This window comes from Haliaeetus albicilla, chromosome 22 (assembly GCF_947461875.1).
Source record: "Haliaeetus albicilla chromosome 22, bHalAlb1.1, whole genome shotgun sequence".
Classification (NCBI taxonomy): Eukaryota; Metazoa; Chordata; class Aves; order Accipitriformes; family Accipitridae; genus Haliaeetus; species Haliaeetus albicilla.
This window is the reverse complement of record NC_091504.1, coordinates 20,076,901-20,094,431: the sequence shown is the minus strand read 5'-3', so window position 1 is coordinate 20,094,431 and position 17,531 is coordinate 20,076,901. Positions and strand designations below refer to the sequence as shown.

The 17,531-nt window shown below is 50.3% G+C and overlaps 1 protein-coding gene across 6 annotated transcripts in view; it reads left to right on the top strand.

The window, feature by feature from the left end:
* The window catches only part of MICALL2 (MICAL like 2), a 36,931-nt gene extending 19,823 nt beyond the window's left edge, over positions 1-17,108 (top strand). For 5 of the 6 annotated variants that reach the window (XM_069810241.1, XM_069810236.1, XM_069810238.1 and 2 more), the window contains 7 exons: positions 553-608; positions 1,112-1,235; positions 1,837-1,927; positions 2,303-2,376; positions 2,719-2,833; positions 3,823-3,869; positions 3,961-5,546. In XM_069810241.1, the coding sequence (XP_069666342.1) occupies positions 553-608; positions 1,112-1,235; positions 1,837-1,927; positions 2,303-2,376; positions 2,719-2,833; positions 3,823-3,869; positions 3,961-4,058 (605 nt within the window). In that variant the 3' untranslated portion in view covers positions 4,059-5,546. Of the gene's footprint in view, positions 1-552; positions 609-1,111; positions 1,236-1,836; positions 1,928-2,302; positions 2,377-2,718; positions 2,834-3,822; positions 3,870-3,960; positions 5,547-16,687 lie in introns of those variants that run through there. The other variant, XM_069810237.1, reaches the window with a different exon arrangement.
* The last annotated feature ends 423 nt before the right edge of the window (positions 17,109-17,531 follow it).

The following is a 17,531-nucleotide window of genomic DNA, read 5'->3' as shown; positions in this document are numbered from 1 at the left end:
CTTAATAAGGGGTGGCTTTTGCCACAATAAATATCTTTTGAGTTTTAACAAGATAATGAATGAACGTGGAAGTCAATATTCTCGGGTGCAAGGTCCCAGTTTAGGCATTGGAACAGGCTGCCCAGAGAAGTGGTTGAGTCACCATCCCTGGAGGTATTCAAAAAGCACATAGACAAGGCACTTCAGGACATAGTTTAGTGGACATCGTTGATGGTTGGACTCGATCTTTAAGGTCTTTTCCAACCTAAATGATTCTATGATTCTGTAAGTCACACCTGAGTTAGGTTACTGCCTGTGCCCTGGGGACGAAAGCAGCACCCTGTGACCAGAGGGTATCTGAGCGTCCAGCCATGAGGAGTAAAGCAGGCTGTGCTGTTTCCTGCGGACACATCTCTCACCTTATCAGGCGTGCCGATGCATGTGTGTCATCAGTGCCCTCTGTTGGGTGGCAGGGACCTGTTGTGCTCTCTGGTGGTGTAGGCACTGTCCCACACCACAAAATTATTTAAAGTTTGTTGTGGCATTCTTTGGTTTTGTTTTTCTCCCTTCCAGTTAAACCCTCTGTTCCAAAAAGCACCCAGAGCCCTGAAGCAGTGTCCCCAACCAAGGTATGGCTGGAAACCAGGTATAAGGGGAACAGGCTGGGGTTGTTGGGTATCCTGCTGGAGTGCTTGCCAAGACATATCTCAGTTTGTCTTATTGGGAGGGTTTATTTGAATTCCCAGGGAAAGGGTGAAAGGTTCTGGGGCAGAGACAAGATAGACTGCCGGTTATCTCCCATGCAGGGGGACAATAGAAGCTGGAATAAGACAAAGCCAAACAAAATTCTGGTAGACATTGCGTCCCACAACAAAGAAGGGAGAATGTCTGTGAATTGACAAGTGTGAGTAGATGTTATCACTCACAGCGAATGTATCACAGCACTGTAACATTGCAGTGGCCACTGCTCTGTTAGGAGCAGCCAGCTCTGCATCTCTGCTGACTTGGCCCTTCCAGGACGTGGCTCTGCAGTTGGGCTCCTTATGTCATTTCCCATCTTTATTGGGGCTGTGACCTCAGCAGGCAGTCTGAGGGCACTGAGCTGTATTTGGTCCTATGTTTGTTTTCCTAGCTGCACCCAGACTACCTTCCTGAGGAGGAAATCCAGAAGAAGGTGTGTGATATCGAGAAGCAGCTGGATGAGCTGGAATTGAAAGGAGTAGATCTGGAGAAGCAGCTGCGTGGCTGTGAAGGAGGTAAAGGAGACCAGGGGCCAGCTCTGCTATGGTGGGGAGGTGCGAGGCTCATGTCCTTCCCCTGGGCATTCTTCACTCCATTTCTAGGAGCTCATGCTACATGTGAGACACCAGGTTGCCAAAAGTACCTGGTATAGCAAGATAAAGCCTTGGGAATTTTGAACCCTCTCTGGCTATTTCCTAACCTATTGGTTGAGCAATATCTTGTGTGTATTTGGCTGAGGATCAGGGAGTTTTGGGAGTGGAAGGCTGCTATTGATCTGGCTTTTGGATCCCAAGCCAGACTGGCCGTCATGGCTGGCTCCAGTTTCACAGGGCTTAGTGAGTTCATTCAGAATGGCAGAGTTGAGCTGGCCACATGGAAGATGAGCTGGGTGCCATGTATCAGAGTACCTGTGAGCAGCTTCCCTGAATCTGTAGGGAGTGATCTGCATCCTTTCCCTTGTACCCAGGAGTACCAAAGATGAGCTGTTTTCACTTCAGGTTGCCTGTGGCTTATATAAGTTATCCTCAGCTCTCTCTCAAGTGATTGCGTGTTTGAGCCAGGGTGACTGAACTGATGCAGCTTCTAAAGGGGTCTTGCACTTTGATTCCTTTGCAGATGAGTCTGAGGATGCCCTCATGGTGGATTGGTTCAAACTGATCCATGAGAAACAGCTGCTGCTCAGACAGGAATCAGAGCTGATGTACAAGTAAGTACAACTAGAAATTCACCTGTCTGCTTGTGCACTTTACCTGTGAGCAGTAAGCAGTAAAGGAGAGGAAGTGTGGCAGCCCCCCCAAAATAATGTGCCAATTGGTGGGATGAGGAGGGCTTGAGGATATCTCTGGGAGAAGCGCCAGCATCCTGATGTATTAGCTGATAGGCCTTTGAGCACTGATTAGCACCCAGGGTCTGTGATGAGTTTGTGGGGAGGGAGACCTTACAAATATGATGAAGATTTCCCTCGACCCACCCATACCCAGGTGGTCAGCAATGCAGAGATGAGGCATAAGCACAATATAAGAAAGGTCCAGACCTGGGGCATGAAGGGGCAGTAACTCATCATTTCTGTGGATCCTTCCAGGATGAAACAGCAGAAGCTGGAGGAGCAGCAGTGGAACATTGAGATGGAGCTGAGACACCTCATGAGCAAGCCAGGTAGGGACCGGCTGCACTGAGAGTCCTGCTGGCCCCTGGCTGTGTGGAGCACTCCACTCTGCATGTCAGACCTGGGATGTCCTTCAGATCTGAATGACACTGCCAGGGATTGCAGTTTCACTGCGGGGTGTCTCCTGACTGTGCTGTCAAGCTGTCAGGTGCAGACTCTGTAATATCCAACCCACCTGTGCTTTCTGAGGGGATGTAAGATGTGCCCCAGAGCATGAGGATAATAAAATTTGGGCCTGTGAGAGGCACTTGCTGGAGCAGGGTGGAAGCAGGAGTCACGACGGGGAGGTACTCGCCTATAGCTGTGACATGGGCTTCCCTTGTCTTGTGCAGAGGAACTGAAGTCACCCATGGAGAAGAAGCGAGAGAAGGAGCTGCTGGAGTCATACGTAAACACGGTCAATGATCGGAATAGTATTGTGGAGTGCCTGGATGAGGACAGACTCAGGTGAGGGCCCTCAGATGGTGGGAGATGAACCAACAGCAGGGATGATTTCCATCGTACTTCCTCTGCTGCCCAGGCTGTAGAGGTGGATGAATGGTGGTAATCCAGACTTGTGCTCCATGAGAGGTGGGTGGTGACCTGTCACCAACCATCTTGTCCTAAATGCTGCTGCCATTGATTCCTTGGCAGCTGTTAGAAACTGAGATCAGGACCGCAGCCGTGTTCAGTGCTCTCAAGCTAATGCTGCTCTGAGGACAAGGGCTGTGAAAATGTAGAAGGCAGGGGGAAGAGAGGGAGAGGCTGGAGATGGCAAGGATGGAGGCAGCATGGGAGCTGCAGGAGGACTCTGGGAACAAGAAGCCAGGAATGTGTTCGTCTGCTGCAGAAAGTGAAGGAACAGCTGTAGCTGAGAGTTGGATCCTCCCCAAGTTCAAAGGAAGACTGCTGTGTTAAGTAGCTGGATTTGTGCCTCCTGTTGCTGTGAGCAGCCTCCATTTCTTGACCTAAGGGCACTGACTCCAGTTCAAAGATTCTAGCAATGCCCAGGCTTTTGGCTCTGGTCTTGCCCAGGCCTGAGGAGATAGCAGCATGTTTGTCCCTGATTACGATGAGAGTACCTCTACAGCACCCCAGGCTCCTGGTGTCTCAACCTTTACTCATCTCCTCCAGTATGGTGTTGTCTCACAACTCAGAGAACTCAATGATTCATAAGCCAGCTGGGGGAAGGGCCTCCCTGTTGCAGTGCTGGACTGCCATGGTCTGGAAATCCTCGCACAGGCCCTTGCTTTCAAGGGAACCAGCTGCAATTTGCTAGTGTCTAGGACTCCTCTAGCTGTTTTGTTTGGTTTTTTTTTTCCTGCACCCTTCTCAGAGCATGCTATGGAGGTTGCTCATTTCTGACTGGGGGAATAACAGTAGTCTTTGCATGGTTTTCAGTGTCTACCATCTTATGAAACAGCAAAGTTTTCTAATGCCATGCGGTTCCATTACAGAGAGCAAGAGGAGGACCAGATGTTGGCAGACATGATCCAGAGGTTGGGTAAGGGCCCTTCCTACTCTTACGAAGCTGCACTGGGTGGCACTGGGGCTGCGGGTCTCAACCTGCTCTGTGTCTGCTCCCTCTCCTGCAGATGGATCTCTTGAGAGCCGGGAGCCAGAGAAGAAGAAGAACAAGTTCCGCTTGTCCAAAATATGGAAGCAGAAAAATAAGAGTAAGGCTCAGGAGTGATGTTCCTTTGCCCAGTGGCCCAGAGAGGGCTATCAAAGGTATGTTCCTTCCTCACTGCTGCTTTCTTGGAGCCATGCCGGACTGTGATGAGGCTTCTCTGCTCCCTGACATGGAGACTGCAGGTTTGCGGACCAAAGGGACAGTGTGAATCCCCTCTGGCCCTGGTATGGGGCCCAAGGATACTTTTCGCAGAAGATGGACTTTTAAGATTGTTTTCCTTCTTTGGATCTAGCTCAGTGCTGGCTTCAGCCTCGTTGGCAGCTCAGGAGGGCAGAGCTCAATTTGCCCATCCACTGCTCGGGTCATTCCAGTCCTGAATGCAGGAGCATGGCACTGCATGTCGCCCCACGGTGCCCCACTCATCTCAGCCAGGGCTGCACCAAGGACGCTGCGCTGGTCTGCAAAAGGGCCATTCTGCCTCCCTTCCTCCTTCTCTGCATGTGCTGTGGCTCTTTGGCCAGGATCAGAGATGCAGAGAGGGAGGTGCTATGGGACAAGAGAGGTCGAGGGTCTCCCTGTTATTACACCAATGCAAACTGGAGCTGCAGGCCCCACAGCTGGGGTGAGGCAGGGAGAAGAACCACCTCTGTATCTATGGAGTGGGATGTCCTAGACCCAGAGCGGTTTCAGCAATAGTGCTCTATTTCCAGATCTCCTTTTGGGAGTTGCTGTAGGCTGTTTTCTCAAAGCCATGAGGGTTGCTCACTGCTTCATTCCCTCTATGGGGGAGATTCGTAGCTTCCTTATTTCTCTGACTGCACAGCAAAGCAGGGTTTTCATTGTCTGTGGCCGATCCTGCTGAAAATGAACAGAAGTCTTCTTTTAACAACCTGGTGCTAACTGGGAGCAGAAGGGAATTAATGGTTTTGCCTCACCCATGAGTCTTCTGCATGGGACCAACATTTCAATTCCTGAGGCTCTGTCCCTGGACAGCCAGCGCCCTCAAGGGGTGCTGCGGTTCACCTTGGTGAGACCAGGAGAGTAAGAGCAGGTCCTGGGCTGTCGGCAGCGAGTCTCTCTACTCTTCCCTCGGTCCAGTGACTGCAGCCAGATACTTGCCCTGCGTGGCAGCATCCTCTCTTCCCCGTCAACCTGGGGAGCAGGAATGGAGACAGACAGGGAAAGATCAGATTAATTCATGATGCCTCTAGCTCCGGTATGTGTGGACTTCCCTCCTCCCTCCAAGCCAGGTACTTTGAGGTTTCTCTGGGTCCTGTTCTCCAGCAGGGCCTGGGATTTTGCACGGAGGAGGTTTGCTGCCCGCTGTGCCCTGTGGTGAAGCAGAGGCGATGCGTCCCTTACCCACGAGGTGGCAGTGGGACTCTCTGTCCCAAGCAGCCCGCCCCGGGCACCGCAGGGGTGTGCTCGGTGAGGTACCAAATGCCCGAGGGGGTTCCTGGTGCCCACAGTGTGTGCCATGTGCGTACATGTAGTGGGGCACCCTGTACCTGCCTACGCTTTTTTCCAATAAAGAATTGCTGGAGCAAATCTCGGAGTCCCAGTGCGAGTTTGGATGTGGGTTACTGGGTGTGGGCTGCCCGGGTTGCTGTGAGCAGTGACGATCCCTCTCCGGAGCTGTGAGTGGTAGCAGGAGCTTGGCGTACCTGTGATGGAGAGGGTCCCCTGCCCAGAGCTCGCAGACCAGCTGCAGGTCCTGGGAGAGCAGCAGTGCCAAGGGGTTTCTCAGTGATTTCGTTTACATGTCAAACTCCCCCTGGCTCTCAGGTAAGTGTATTTTCCCCCTTGCTGCTTTAGCATCACAAACGTCCCCAAGCCTTGTGAGATCCCAGCCTAGCCAGCAGGCTGGGGGAGATGTGAGGCAGAGCTTGTTCTGCCGTAGTTGTATGTGGCATTGGTGACCCAAATGGCTGAAACGCAATTTCATCAGGTAAAACGCTGATGGAAGCACTGTCGCCACACTCTGCTCCGTGTTGGCCCATGCTCGCCCAGAGGGGAAGACGAGCTGTTTTTGGGAGACGTGCTGACCACAGGGGCTGGTGTGCTGTGCCTTGCCATCCAGGTCTGCTTGTCAGGAAGCTCTTTCTTTCCTGGGGATGTGTGTAAACATGCAGGGAGGAAGGAGAGCCCCTCTTCCAGACTTGGGCGTTAGCAGCAAATCCCCAGAATTAAACCTGCCTGTGTGGGTTGCCGGCTGAGAGGGAGGGAGCTGAAACCACCTCTGCCAAAGGAGAGAAATACCCTTGCTAATAAGTGGGTCCCCCTCCTACAGCTATCCCAGGCTGTTATTATTGCTGGGCTTTCATCTTTTCAGGCTGAGATTCTCCAACCTCGATAAGTTTAGGCTGTATGTATTTGGGGGTGGCAGCATTGTCCAAACTCATCCAATCCTTCCCTCTCCAGGAGGCACAGTGCAGTTTAACCTTTGCCCACCTCGAAGGCAGGCAAGAGATGTGTCTATGCAGGAATGTGATCAAAAGATGCTTAAGCAACAACCCCGGGGGCCCTGCAGTGGCAATGCGCGCGTCGTTTGACCTGCCGTAGGGTTTGCTTTAGTGAGAACGCCAACTGCTGCCAGAAAGCAGGCACTCGTTACACCTGCTAGATACGTGCTTACCTGCCTGCAAGATGAGGTTTTGAAGGGAAAACTCTGCTGCTTCTCCCATCTGGAGTCTGTTGGGGAGATGATAACCGTGGTCTAGGGGATATGAGGCTCACCTGGAAATGCTGTGTGGGTTTAAAAGGTTTACATGGTCTCTAGGTAGAGAAATATTGCGAACGAGAGTGGAGACAGGGCCCCAGCCTTCCTCGCCATGCTACCGGGAACGGGAGGTTATGCGCTGGTGTGAGGCTGACTTCAAGACTGACTTCAGTTATTTTCTACACCAAAGATGAGCGGATAAATAGTGGAGTAGTGATCCAAATGCATCCTGCCCAGAGACCCAAACTCTTTTCTGTAGAAATGGAGTGCTGTCTGGTTGTGGCCAGGGTCTACTAGTACCAAGCCCCGTAGAGCCTGCCGCAGCCCCACAGCTCCTGCACGCCCAGACAACTGCTGATCGTGAACATGAGGACAACCCAGCTTGTTCCTCCTTCCTCTACCTTGAATTTGGGACTCAAAGGATTTGCATTTCCACCACTCTCCTAATCCAAGGCTTCAAATGAGCCCTAGATGAACTAAGCTGTTGGCTAAGGTGGAGAAAGGGAATGGCTTTTTTCCAGCCGGCTGCTTTCAGCTGAGCCGATTCCCCCGCCTGACCCCCATTTGCTCTCCCGGTGCAAGCAGCTCTGTTCACCCCATGGAAGTGCTCCAGGAGGCAAAGTGGGAGGATTTGGCCTTGGGACTGAGTGGGGAGGGAGGTGTTGGGAAACCAGCCCTCGGCTGCCTGTCCATAGCGGTCACCCTTGAGTAATTAGTCAATCCAGGCACCCTCCTGTAACCGAACAGGAATCGAATTCCTCTCCATTCTCTGCAGGAAAGAACTGTTTGTGCTCTGCTCCAGCCCCTGAGCCCCAAGGTCAGGCTAGCAGGGGGTTGACTGATATGTTGCTGTACACATGTGGGTGTCTGCATTTTGGTGATGACTGAGAGCTTAATTACTCTTCTAGGTCAGCTGCTCCACTTCCAAAATGGTTTTAAGGGGGCTGAGCTTCCTGCTCATTTCCTGATGGCCTCCAGTTGGGTTCATGGCCTCGCCAGCTCCTGGATACCGGGAATGCTGCCACTGCTTTCTTTGTAGCTAAGAGGAGCGTGGGGGGCTGTACAGGGCCTGGGGGCTGCACCCCTGAGCCTCTGCTATTTAGGAGGCTTTGGCGGGGGTCCTTCTGCAGGCTTGGGGTGATGGGGAGGCTGCTGTCTGCTCCAGCACTTCAAGACTTGCAGATGAAGCTGTGATTAGGCAGTGTGTGTGTGTGTCTCTCTCTTCTGCCGTTTTCTTTAATTACAATCTCGGAGGTAATTTCTGACGCATCATTAACAGTTCTGAGTAAACAAGGGGAATTCTCCAAATTATTCGCCATGAGCACAAAGGGAAATTGGCTTTCATCATCTCCCTCTTCATCCAAGGAAGAAGCTGATCTGCAGTAGGCACGGGGAGGAAGGGAGCATCGTGGCTGCCCTCGGATGCCTCGAGTCAACTTCAGATGGAGCAGCAACCCATCCAGTTTATCCTGCTGACTGAGAGGCCAGCTCTGCCTGCAGCTTTTTGTCCCTACTGCTGAGCTAAGTGACTGGGGCTTGTCACAGTCACGACAGTAAATGCAAAGCGCCTCTTGCCTATGAGAGCTTTGGGTGCCGCTTTCGAGTGTTCACCTCCCGTTTCCAGCTGGATGAAATGGTACCCAGGCTGCTCAGGAGACAGGACAGACCAAAAGCATCCTGAGGGCTGTGTCTTGGCATTGAAGGTGATGCTCCAGTCCTTGGCTGTTGGGGTGAAGGGTGATGCCTGAGGCCAGCATGGGGTTGCGAAGGGAAGGAAGGAGCACTGATATGGAGGTACTTGGGGCCTGCGAAACTAGGTTTGGTCCAAAGCAAGAACTCGGAGGGATGCTGGTGTGCCCTGTGAAAGCAGCAAGTATGCCTGGCAGCTGGGGTGAGAGGAGGTGGCTGGAGAGGACCCCTTTGCTGGGAGTCCCTGGGAGGGCATTCCAGCCTCGTGCAGGGCTCGAGGGAAAGGGGCTTCGTTAGAGGGGTGGCACATGGAGCTCAGACGAAGCAGTTGCATCCCCTGGAGCACCCCCACACCCCCACACCCTGTGCACGACACTGACAGCCCCTTCACCCACACTCCGGCACAGTGGCAAAGCGTCTGCGGCAGCAACCAAGGGAGCGAAGGTTATTTATATTCATGTTGCAGCTCTGCCAGCCGTGACTCTGTTATCTGCCATGCATGAATATTATTTGAATACAGAGTTTGTCGTGACTATTCTTCCGCGTGAAACGAGGGATTTGTTGTGGGATGGGAGCCCTCCCTCTGGCTGTCAGTCAGGAGGGGTTTCCTTTTCCTGTCTCGTTGGAAGCTGCATCCCCAGCAAGGTGAGACAGTGGACACTTTTTCTCTTGTTAATATCCATGTCTAATCTCCTCTCAGAGGGGCCCTTTGTCCTAGACTGTAGCCAAGATGAGTAATTCAGGGATAGATGAGACGCTATAATTGGTTTGTGACAAATTAAAACATTTTTCCTTCGGAGCTGAGAGCAGGACTGTGGTCTGGAGCTGTCAAGCGTCACAGGGGAGGGCGATTTTTGGAGTAAGCGCATTGCAAATTGGCTCCAGATACGCCTTGGAGTCTGAAATTAAACTCCAGCTGGTGACTCTTCTCAGCTGGGGTTTTATTTTAGGGGGGGACAAAGGGAACATGTGCAGGGAGGGACAGCCTGATCGATAAAGAGAACGTGACTTTTTTTTGCATCATGCAGTGAGCTGGGAACTGGAGCGAGCCGTGGTGGGGATGCTGGGGAGCACCCAGAAGCACGATGAGAGTGAGCGGGCCAGGAGCTGGAGCCCACCATTGCCTACCTTTCCTCCACGCTGCTATCAATGGTTCCTCCATCACATCCCAGCAAGGAAGGACCATGATGGAAAGTTGCAGCTCACACCATCTCTTCCCTTGGTCGTGAGTGAGTGCCAGGTACAGAACCTCCTCAGGAGCAGCGGGCTGGTCCTTGCCCTGTAATACTTGTTTTCCTGGGCTCCACCTTGCGATGGAGATGGATGGAGAACGAAGGAGTGCATGAACAGCAGGCTTGGGAAGGGTGTGGGTCTGTAAAGGAGGTTTAAGAGGCAAGAGGAGTCACCATGTGGGCTGGTTTGTGTGTAAAAGGCAGTGGAGAAGGAAGCTCTGAGGTGGGAAGAGTGGACAAAGTCCAGAGGACAGGGGTGTTGGGGCTGGGCCTTGCCAAACTGGTGGGGTGGAGACCACAGGCGGGTTCAATATGGGAACGGGTCAGGTGAGTGAAAACGAGGCCTTGAATTGTTTGCATCAAGATTTTGTATCTGATACTGAAGAAAAAGGAGGCCCAAGGAAGGGGTGCCATGAGTTTTCCAGGGGTGCTGTATCTGAAAGGGAAGGAGACAGTCTGGAAGAGAAACTTGTAGGTATCAAAACAGGGAAAGCACAAAGGCTGCCAGTGAGGTGGAAGAGTTCAGACCCTGGAGGTGTCGGGTGAGGAAAGGAGGAGGAGATCTGGGCATCTCCTAAATATGAAAAGTATAACTAGCAAGCCATGGTGGCAGGGTGATGGTGACGGGGAGTTGGAGGACTTGGGAGGAAAGATCACAGGATCTAGTTTAGCAATGGAAAGTGCATAGATGCAGCAAATCCTGAAAGGCAGGATCAGATGGTGAGCTGTGACTGGTGTCACTGGCATTAAGACGTTAGCTAATCCGGTTTAAGGGGATAAGCCCAAGAGAAACTGTGGAGACCTAAATTGGAGCTTGTCACTCTCTTGTGGAAAGCAGAAGCGTGGAGGAGGAGGATTTGCTGAAAGAGCCCCTGGATGGTTGGTCAGAAACTGAGGGCAGCTGGAGGAGGGCTGTGAAGATGAAGGGTCAGGAGGTATCGGGTGGGAAGGAATGACAGGAGTCACCGAAAGCTGCACGGGGTAGAGAAACCATTCACTGGGGCAAGGAGAGGCCATAGGACAGCCTCTGTGAGGGGTGGCCAGGGCAGAAGATGATCTAGGGGGCGTGGGAGGGGAATGGGTGGGGGAAATCAGGGAAAATCTGCTTAAACAGAGATGCCTGTGACTTAGTGCAGTGAAGGGTGTGCTGTATTTCAGAATTCACACTCAATTTTACCGTCTTTTCTTACTGTAAGTGTGATGTCGTTGCAATAGAATAGCAAAACGATAGATCAAGTTCAATTGTCTTGCTGATGAGGGTAAAATAAATACTTAGCTGCATAGTTTTTATCAGTAATGCAGGATGTATTTCAAAAAGGAGACAGGGGAGGCACTGAGAGTTTGTAACTTAAAATTACAAGGTCTGGAAGAAATCACTGGTCTAGTTGCAGTCCATGTGTAACTTCCCCTGTTAGAGTTTGTCCAGGAGACTTCTGGGCTGCACAAACTCTCTTTTAATAGCTGACCTATAGCCCATCCTATTGGTGAAACTGGTAAGGTAGCAGCGAATCTACAGAACCCCAGTGATCATGGTCTGGGAAGCTTATACGATGCATATCAAAGCCAGTATGTGAATTGCGTAAGTGTGATGTAGGTCTGGCACTAAAGTGATAAGAGTCATATCAAGGGAATAACTTAATTAACTGGTCTTGATCAAAGAACTATATGAATTCAATAGCCCAGTTTTCAGCACTAAATGATGAAGTTTAGAAAAACTGTACTTGATGCAATTATCAATTTTCCTGTCCGAGGAGCTTTGAAGTGGCATTAAGAAGGGACAGTCTGTTGTTCCATTTAGGACAACTTTCTCCCTCCCTCCAGTGATCAGGAGGCAGAGGGGCTCCCTCTCCTTTTCAAGTGCTCATTTGAAATGGTCTGAAGCATAATAAACACTGGATGCCAAGGGGAACAGTATCTCGGCTTTCACAAGTTAATTGTTTCAGATGGTGTAAATCAGGACAAAGAGCTGTCCTTTCCCTGCCAGCCAGGAAAAAATTATTAATTTCCCTACAGCTTTCATTTTGCTCAGGATTTTGGAGGGGAAGTGGTCCCATTTAACTTCCAACAGTCCTGGACCTTTTGGTCCCTCTTGCGTGTCTGCCCGGCTATGTGTTGTTCAAACACGATGCTGGGTATGAGAGCAAGGAAGGAGTTAGGCTGTAGAAGGGCTTCTGGAAGTCTTTAAAATACTGAATTCCATGTGTGTTTATCCAATTTGGATGTGTCTATACGTACCACAGTGTTGGTGTCTATCCCACAAGTTGGGTTTCTGTGCTGAATGAGATTTTGGCCCAAAGGGAAAGGGAAGTGTCTGACCAGCATGGACCGCGGTGGTCAAGATTCAGACATTTTGTCCAGCTGAGCATCTTCTTCTTGATCGGTTCCTCAGCTGCTGACTCGCACGGGTACTGGAGTTGGGTTTGCACCTTGATTAACGGGTGCCTATAAAGCATTGATATAGTCTCTGAAGGACGTACAAAGAGGTGTCCTGCCACAATTTGTTCAAGCTCAAGGAGGTGGATTTGCCCCTGCTAGAGGACTGATACACCCGAACCTGGCTGCAGGGAGGGAGCATGTGCAAGTGCTCTGCAGAGTGAGAATATCCCAATCCCAATCCCTTATTTTGAATTCGCTCATAAACCAGCAATGAAGTCCATGCTGAAACACTGAGTCAGAGAGCAGAAGATGTCCTCTGCTAAAGGGGCATCAACCCATGCCACAGATCAAGGGACAAACAGTCCTGAAACACAGAGTTATATTAAGTCCAATGTTTCTTTATTTTGTCAATGTTTGTAAAAAAAAAAAAAAAAAAAAATATTTTTAAAAAACAAGAAATCAAATACTGAAACATCATAAGGAATAACAGTGAAAGGCCTGTTCTGCAGAGGGCTAGGATTTTAATGGACTTTCTGAGCAAAATCTGGCCTGTGTATTTGGTCCAGGACTGAAAATGGTGTCATGGTTAGTCAATGAGATATTTGGCTGATGAAATCCACCCCATTAGGGAAGCTGAGGTTTAACCTTCTGCACAACTTCACAGCTATTTTAAGGGAGATGGGGAGGTGGGCAGCCCTGCACTGCACCCTGCATCGCTGCAGGTGCCCTCCTCCATTTGCTGATGGCTTCTCTCCCCTCGTTTGTGTCCAGCTGGTGTCCTGGAGACTCACCCTTCTGCGTAAGTAGAGTCAGTGCAGGAGACGGTTCCTTTCTCCACTGTTACCTTGGCAGACCTCAACCAGGTCTTCCAGAGAGGCAAGCCAATGCATTTGGATATGCCTCCTGGAAAAGGATACCTAAACCTCATTCATCCATCAGTGCCAGTGATGGGAGAAAAGCGCTACTGCTTCCAGCTGCTGCTACCTATGGACAGACTTCCCCACTCTTCTCCTTCCCCTGGGCACTGTGTCCTTTCTACCAGTGAGTACTTCATTCCCAAGGCAGGGAGAACTGGGGATGTGTTGTGTCTGCCAGGTATGGTGTGAGGCTGCTGTGAAAAGCTGAGAAGCCTCAGAAAGGCCCTTGGGAAGTCAAGGATTAATCCAGTTTCCTTACAGCTCCAGGACTTCCCACTGCAGAACACAGATGGACTTTGGTTTTGCTCTCTGAAATGAGGTGGTTCCTCCTCCTGGGCAGAATGAGGGAATGATTTCCAAAGGCAGCAAGCCCAAGGTGCACTCGCTTGGGTCTTCCCCAGAATAGGACCGAGTGATGGAGGTGGGATGATTCGCTCTCCAAGCCACACCGCTGGTTTTTCTCCAGGAGATGGAAGAAAGCTGGGTGCTGGTAGCCGGGAGGCGAAGCTGCAGCTGGCCACGCCGACTCTGAACAGCGAGGGCAATTAGAGATCAGAAGAGCTGGGGTGGCTTCGTCACATTTCCCTGCTGCCGTTCTGGAGGTGATAATATAATTCATATCAGAAGAGTTAGTGGGCTGAAAATGAATTGGAGAAATCAATCCAGAGGGTATAAATGAATTAGCATGTAAATGAGGACACTTGCTCTACATAGTTTAATATTGCCTGCAGCTGTAAATAATTCCAGGGATGGAATCAAAAGCCGCAAACAACTTCATTTTTGTGCTCCTCCCCCGTCCGGGAGCACCTGCAGCTACGACCGACCCACCCTTGCAGAATCATCGCGTTGCAAGGGAATTAAAGGAGATGAGATGTATATACATTTTTTTTTTCCTGATTGGCCATTATTTACAAGGCTGCCGCTCCTGGTTTCGTGCACCAAGTCGCTGTTTGTGCATGCACATGGCAGTCCGAGCGGCAGGGAAGGGGGAGGCGCGGTACTGGCTTGCGATGAGATCTCGTGCAGCATATCGTGAGCCATCCCGGTCACCCCGTGGTGGGTTGACTTGTGTGTGAAATAGCAATTTCTCACCAAGACCTGCAGCATGAAAGGCCTTGATTGGGGTGGAGGACTTACCTCTTCTGGGGTGTCTAAGGGTGGGAGAGGTGGGTGCTTGGAGAGCAGGAGCCAGCTGGGAGGAGCGGCTGCTTAAATAAAAGGGTGTTTGGAGCTGTCTGGAGATACGGTATTTCCTGGAGAGACAGAAAAGCGCATGGTGGGACTCTGTACGGTCTGGAAAACTGGAGGAGGTGCAGAGAGGGGTCATTAGAGCAGGGAAGGTATCGGACAGCCCCTCTATGAGAGCCGACTAAACAAGCACTGCTTATTTAGCCTAACAAAATGAAGGCTGAGAGGACATGTGATTGCACAGGCAGATAAACACAAGGGAGGGAGAGGAGCTAGTTAAGCTAAAGGCCAATGTTGATACCAGAACATGCAGATACAAACTAGTCATGAATAAATTTCAGAGGGAAATGAGATGGAAGTGTCTAAGCACCAGAGCAGAGACTATGGACAAGCGCTGGAGAGTCCACACAACCAGGCTGCTCTTGCACTGGCGTTTGACTGTAAAATAGGATTATAGGAGTAGGTCCCTTGAGATCAGGCAACTGCGTTTTGTGATCTGGGAAGTCCTGCCTGTTGCCAAAAGCCCCTTTAATATTCTGGCAGGGGAAGGATGTGGATCTGTGGAGGGCATATGTCTCGTTGAGTGACTCCAGGAGCGGTTGTTGAGAGCTTTTGGAGTGGTGCTGATGACAGGAGGTTAAAGATGATCCTCGACAGTCTTTTATCAGTGCTTCCCTCTTGTTTTTGACACTGACGGATCACTGAGTTCCCTCTTTCATCAGGTTGGAGTTTCAGGTTCTGCACTAACTAGATCTCCCAGGTGGACTGGAAACACTGATTAAGATGGATAGAGTGAAAGCAAGTCCATTAAATTGTTAATAAAGAATATTACACACATACCTTAATCTGCAGCTAGCCTGACACTTTATAAAAGTACATTAGGATATAATCCAATTGAAGCCACAATATCGAGAACATCTTATCTCATCACAAATTGAAATTATATCATATTCCTCATTTCTTAAATTAAAAAGCTAAAACCTTTTAGTTTGCTCTCATATGCTTGTGTAAAACTTAATCAGTGGTTTTAACAACATTATTTTTCAATATGGGCCATTTCTGCTCTCATTTATTTACAAGAGAGAACTTCCTGGTAGGAGAAGTGATTCAATTTGCAGGAGGATACATCAAGCACTTAAGGATTTTGTAGGGATTGATTGATTATTTATCATGTTATCTTGCCTGAAGACGTCTGATATGCCTGTGCTTTTGCTATCTCGCATTCCACCTGATTCTCTTCCTTTGCGTCTCGCTCCCCTCCAGTGCTAAGGGTGCTCTTCTCGCACGCGTGTGCCTGCACGAGTGTGTTGGAGGAAAACTGGGTCAGGGAAGGCAAGGCTGAAGCTGTCTCTGTTGGGACGAAGACGCTGGACTGGGCAGATATGAGATTCATTTCACTGGAAGATAGCAGAGAAGTAAGAGAGGTTAAAGGGTGGTTTGAAATTCTGCTGGATTTTAACTGCAGGCTGCTGTGCTGCTCAGCCGTAGATCTCCAAGTGCGTCAAGTATGTCCTTCCTCACAGAGGAGGGAATTGGGGCGCAGAGAGGCTGTATGGTTCGCTGGAAGTACCCCCAGGAGCAGAAAATGGCCCTGAAGGGCCATCAGCCCTGGTTGGTAGCTGGTCATCTCGGGCCACACTTCCCAGGGTAGCCGCAAACACCTTCAGGTCACCCAGCGAAGCACTGGATGAAGTCTGGGCGCCTCCGTGGGACAACGCTTCCCGCTCAGCTGAGCTGTCCCGGTGATGCGCTGCCAATGGCTCGTCCAGGGCTCTTTGCAAAACCACCATCGTCCCTACGCTTGCGATGAATCTGGTGACCCAAGAAGGCCAGGCTTGGGGTGCGGAGAGGAAGGGGTCACATCTTCATGGTTAGAGGAAACCGAGCTCATAGCAATAACCTCGTGGGGTGGGGGATGCTGATTGTGTCCCGCTGCCTCGCCGTGGCAGGAGGGTTTGTTACCCGTGGTATGTCCTCCATGGGGGTGTCAAGCCCAAGGGCAAAGGGGAGACACCGAAAGTCTCCATTTGAGGGGGGATGACCCCCAGGAGCCCTGCAAAAGGGCTGTGGCTTGAGCTTTGTCTTGAACGTTGGCCACTCTTTGGCACTGGTGCATGAGTGGGTGAAGGAGAGGTGCTGCTCATGGCGGCTCTTCACCTCACATCCCTGGGGGGGAGTTGGGACATTTGATACAGCAAGAATTTTTGATTTTAAGCAAGAAAACAATAACAGCAGAAAGTCCAACCAAACCCTCAACTATTTGGACTGTGGTTGTCTTTCTGGCAGGGGGAGGCACGAGGAACAAGGACATTTGAGGTTTATTCTTTTCACTGCTGCAGATTTTGGCAAATTGCTCTCCCTGCCATAGTTTCCCCTGAGCAGTTTGAGATCAGCTGGGTTTATTCTTTTATGAGTATTGGAGTGCAGGAATTGCTCTCTTCTGGTGAAAATAAATACAGAAATCCTGAAGCACGACTCCAAAGAGGGAGGAGCCTGCAAAAAAGCACCACGCTGGAAAGAGAGTACATTTGGTTTGTCTTATTTTTCTTTTGCTTTTTGGGCTTTTAGGGTTCCTGTTGTAGGGATTGCACCAAGGTGACAAACTAGAGAGGTTTGAAAAATGGAAACACAATCCCCTGACTCCAGGAGCTCAGACTTAAATATCAACAAATACCTCAGGATGCACTCGTGAGTGCTGATGGAGCAGCTGACTCGGCGAGCATGGAGGTGAACAGCTCCAGAGCCCCGCAGAGCCCCGCAGTCCTAATTTGCTGAACCCAGCGGAATAAATTCCTGTGTAGGATGATCCATGTGCATGGGCCCCCGCACGATCAGGGCCAATGTTTGCGAAGTGCTGTGAGATGCTTGGATGAAAGGGACTACAGAAGCGCAAAATATTACTTTTTCATGATTACTGCAATTGCTATCCTTGGGGCTGTCCAAATGTTGTTGTTCCAAGTGAAAATATAAAACCCTTTTGGCATGTTTCTTTTTTGCGTTGTGATAAATAGGAATGCAGGAGGAAAAAAAAAAAAATCCCCTCCTAACAGTGAGAGAAGGAAAGCAGTCCCTGTGCAATTTGTTACACATCTCATATGTCTCTGACTGCTAGCTGTAGAGATATTTAGAGGGAGTATTTAGCCAATGCAATGCACAGCCTCTGGAGTACCGGCTTCTGCTTTGGTCCATGCTTGGTTGAACCTTTACAGCAGCTTTATGGGTTTTTGACACAGCATTTCAGGAGAGGCTTTGATTCTGGAGGATGCCAACTGCACCGAGTGGGGCTAAGATGATTAATCAAATTATTTGAAGGGTGTTCGCCAGAACTGGGAAGTGACCAGTCTCCGTCCTAATCTCCGGATTGAGATGTCAAGCCGGCCTCCAGCTCGGAGCACTGAGCTCGCCAGGAGGC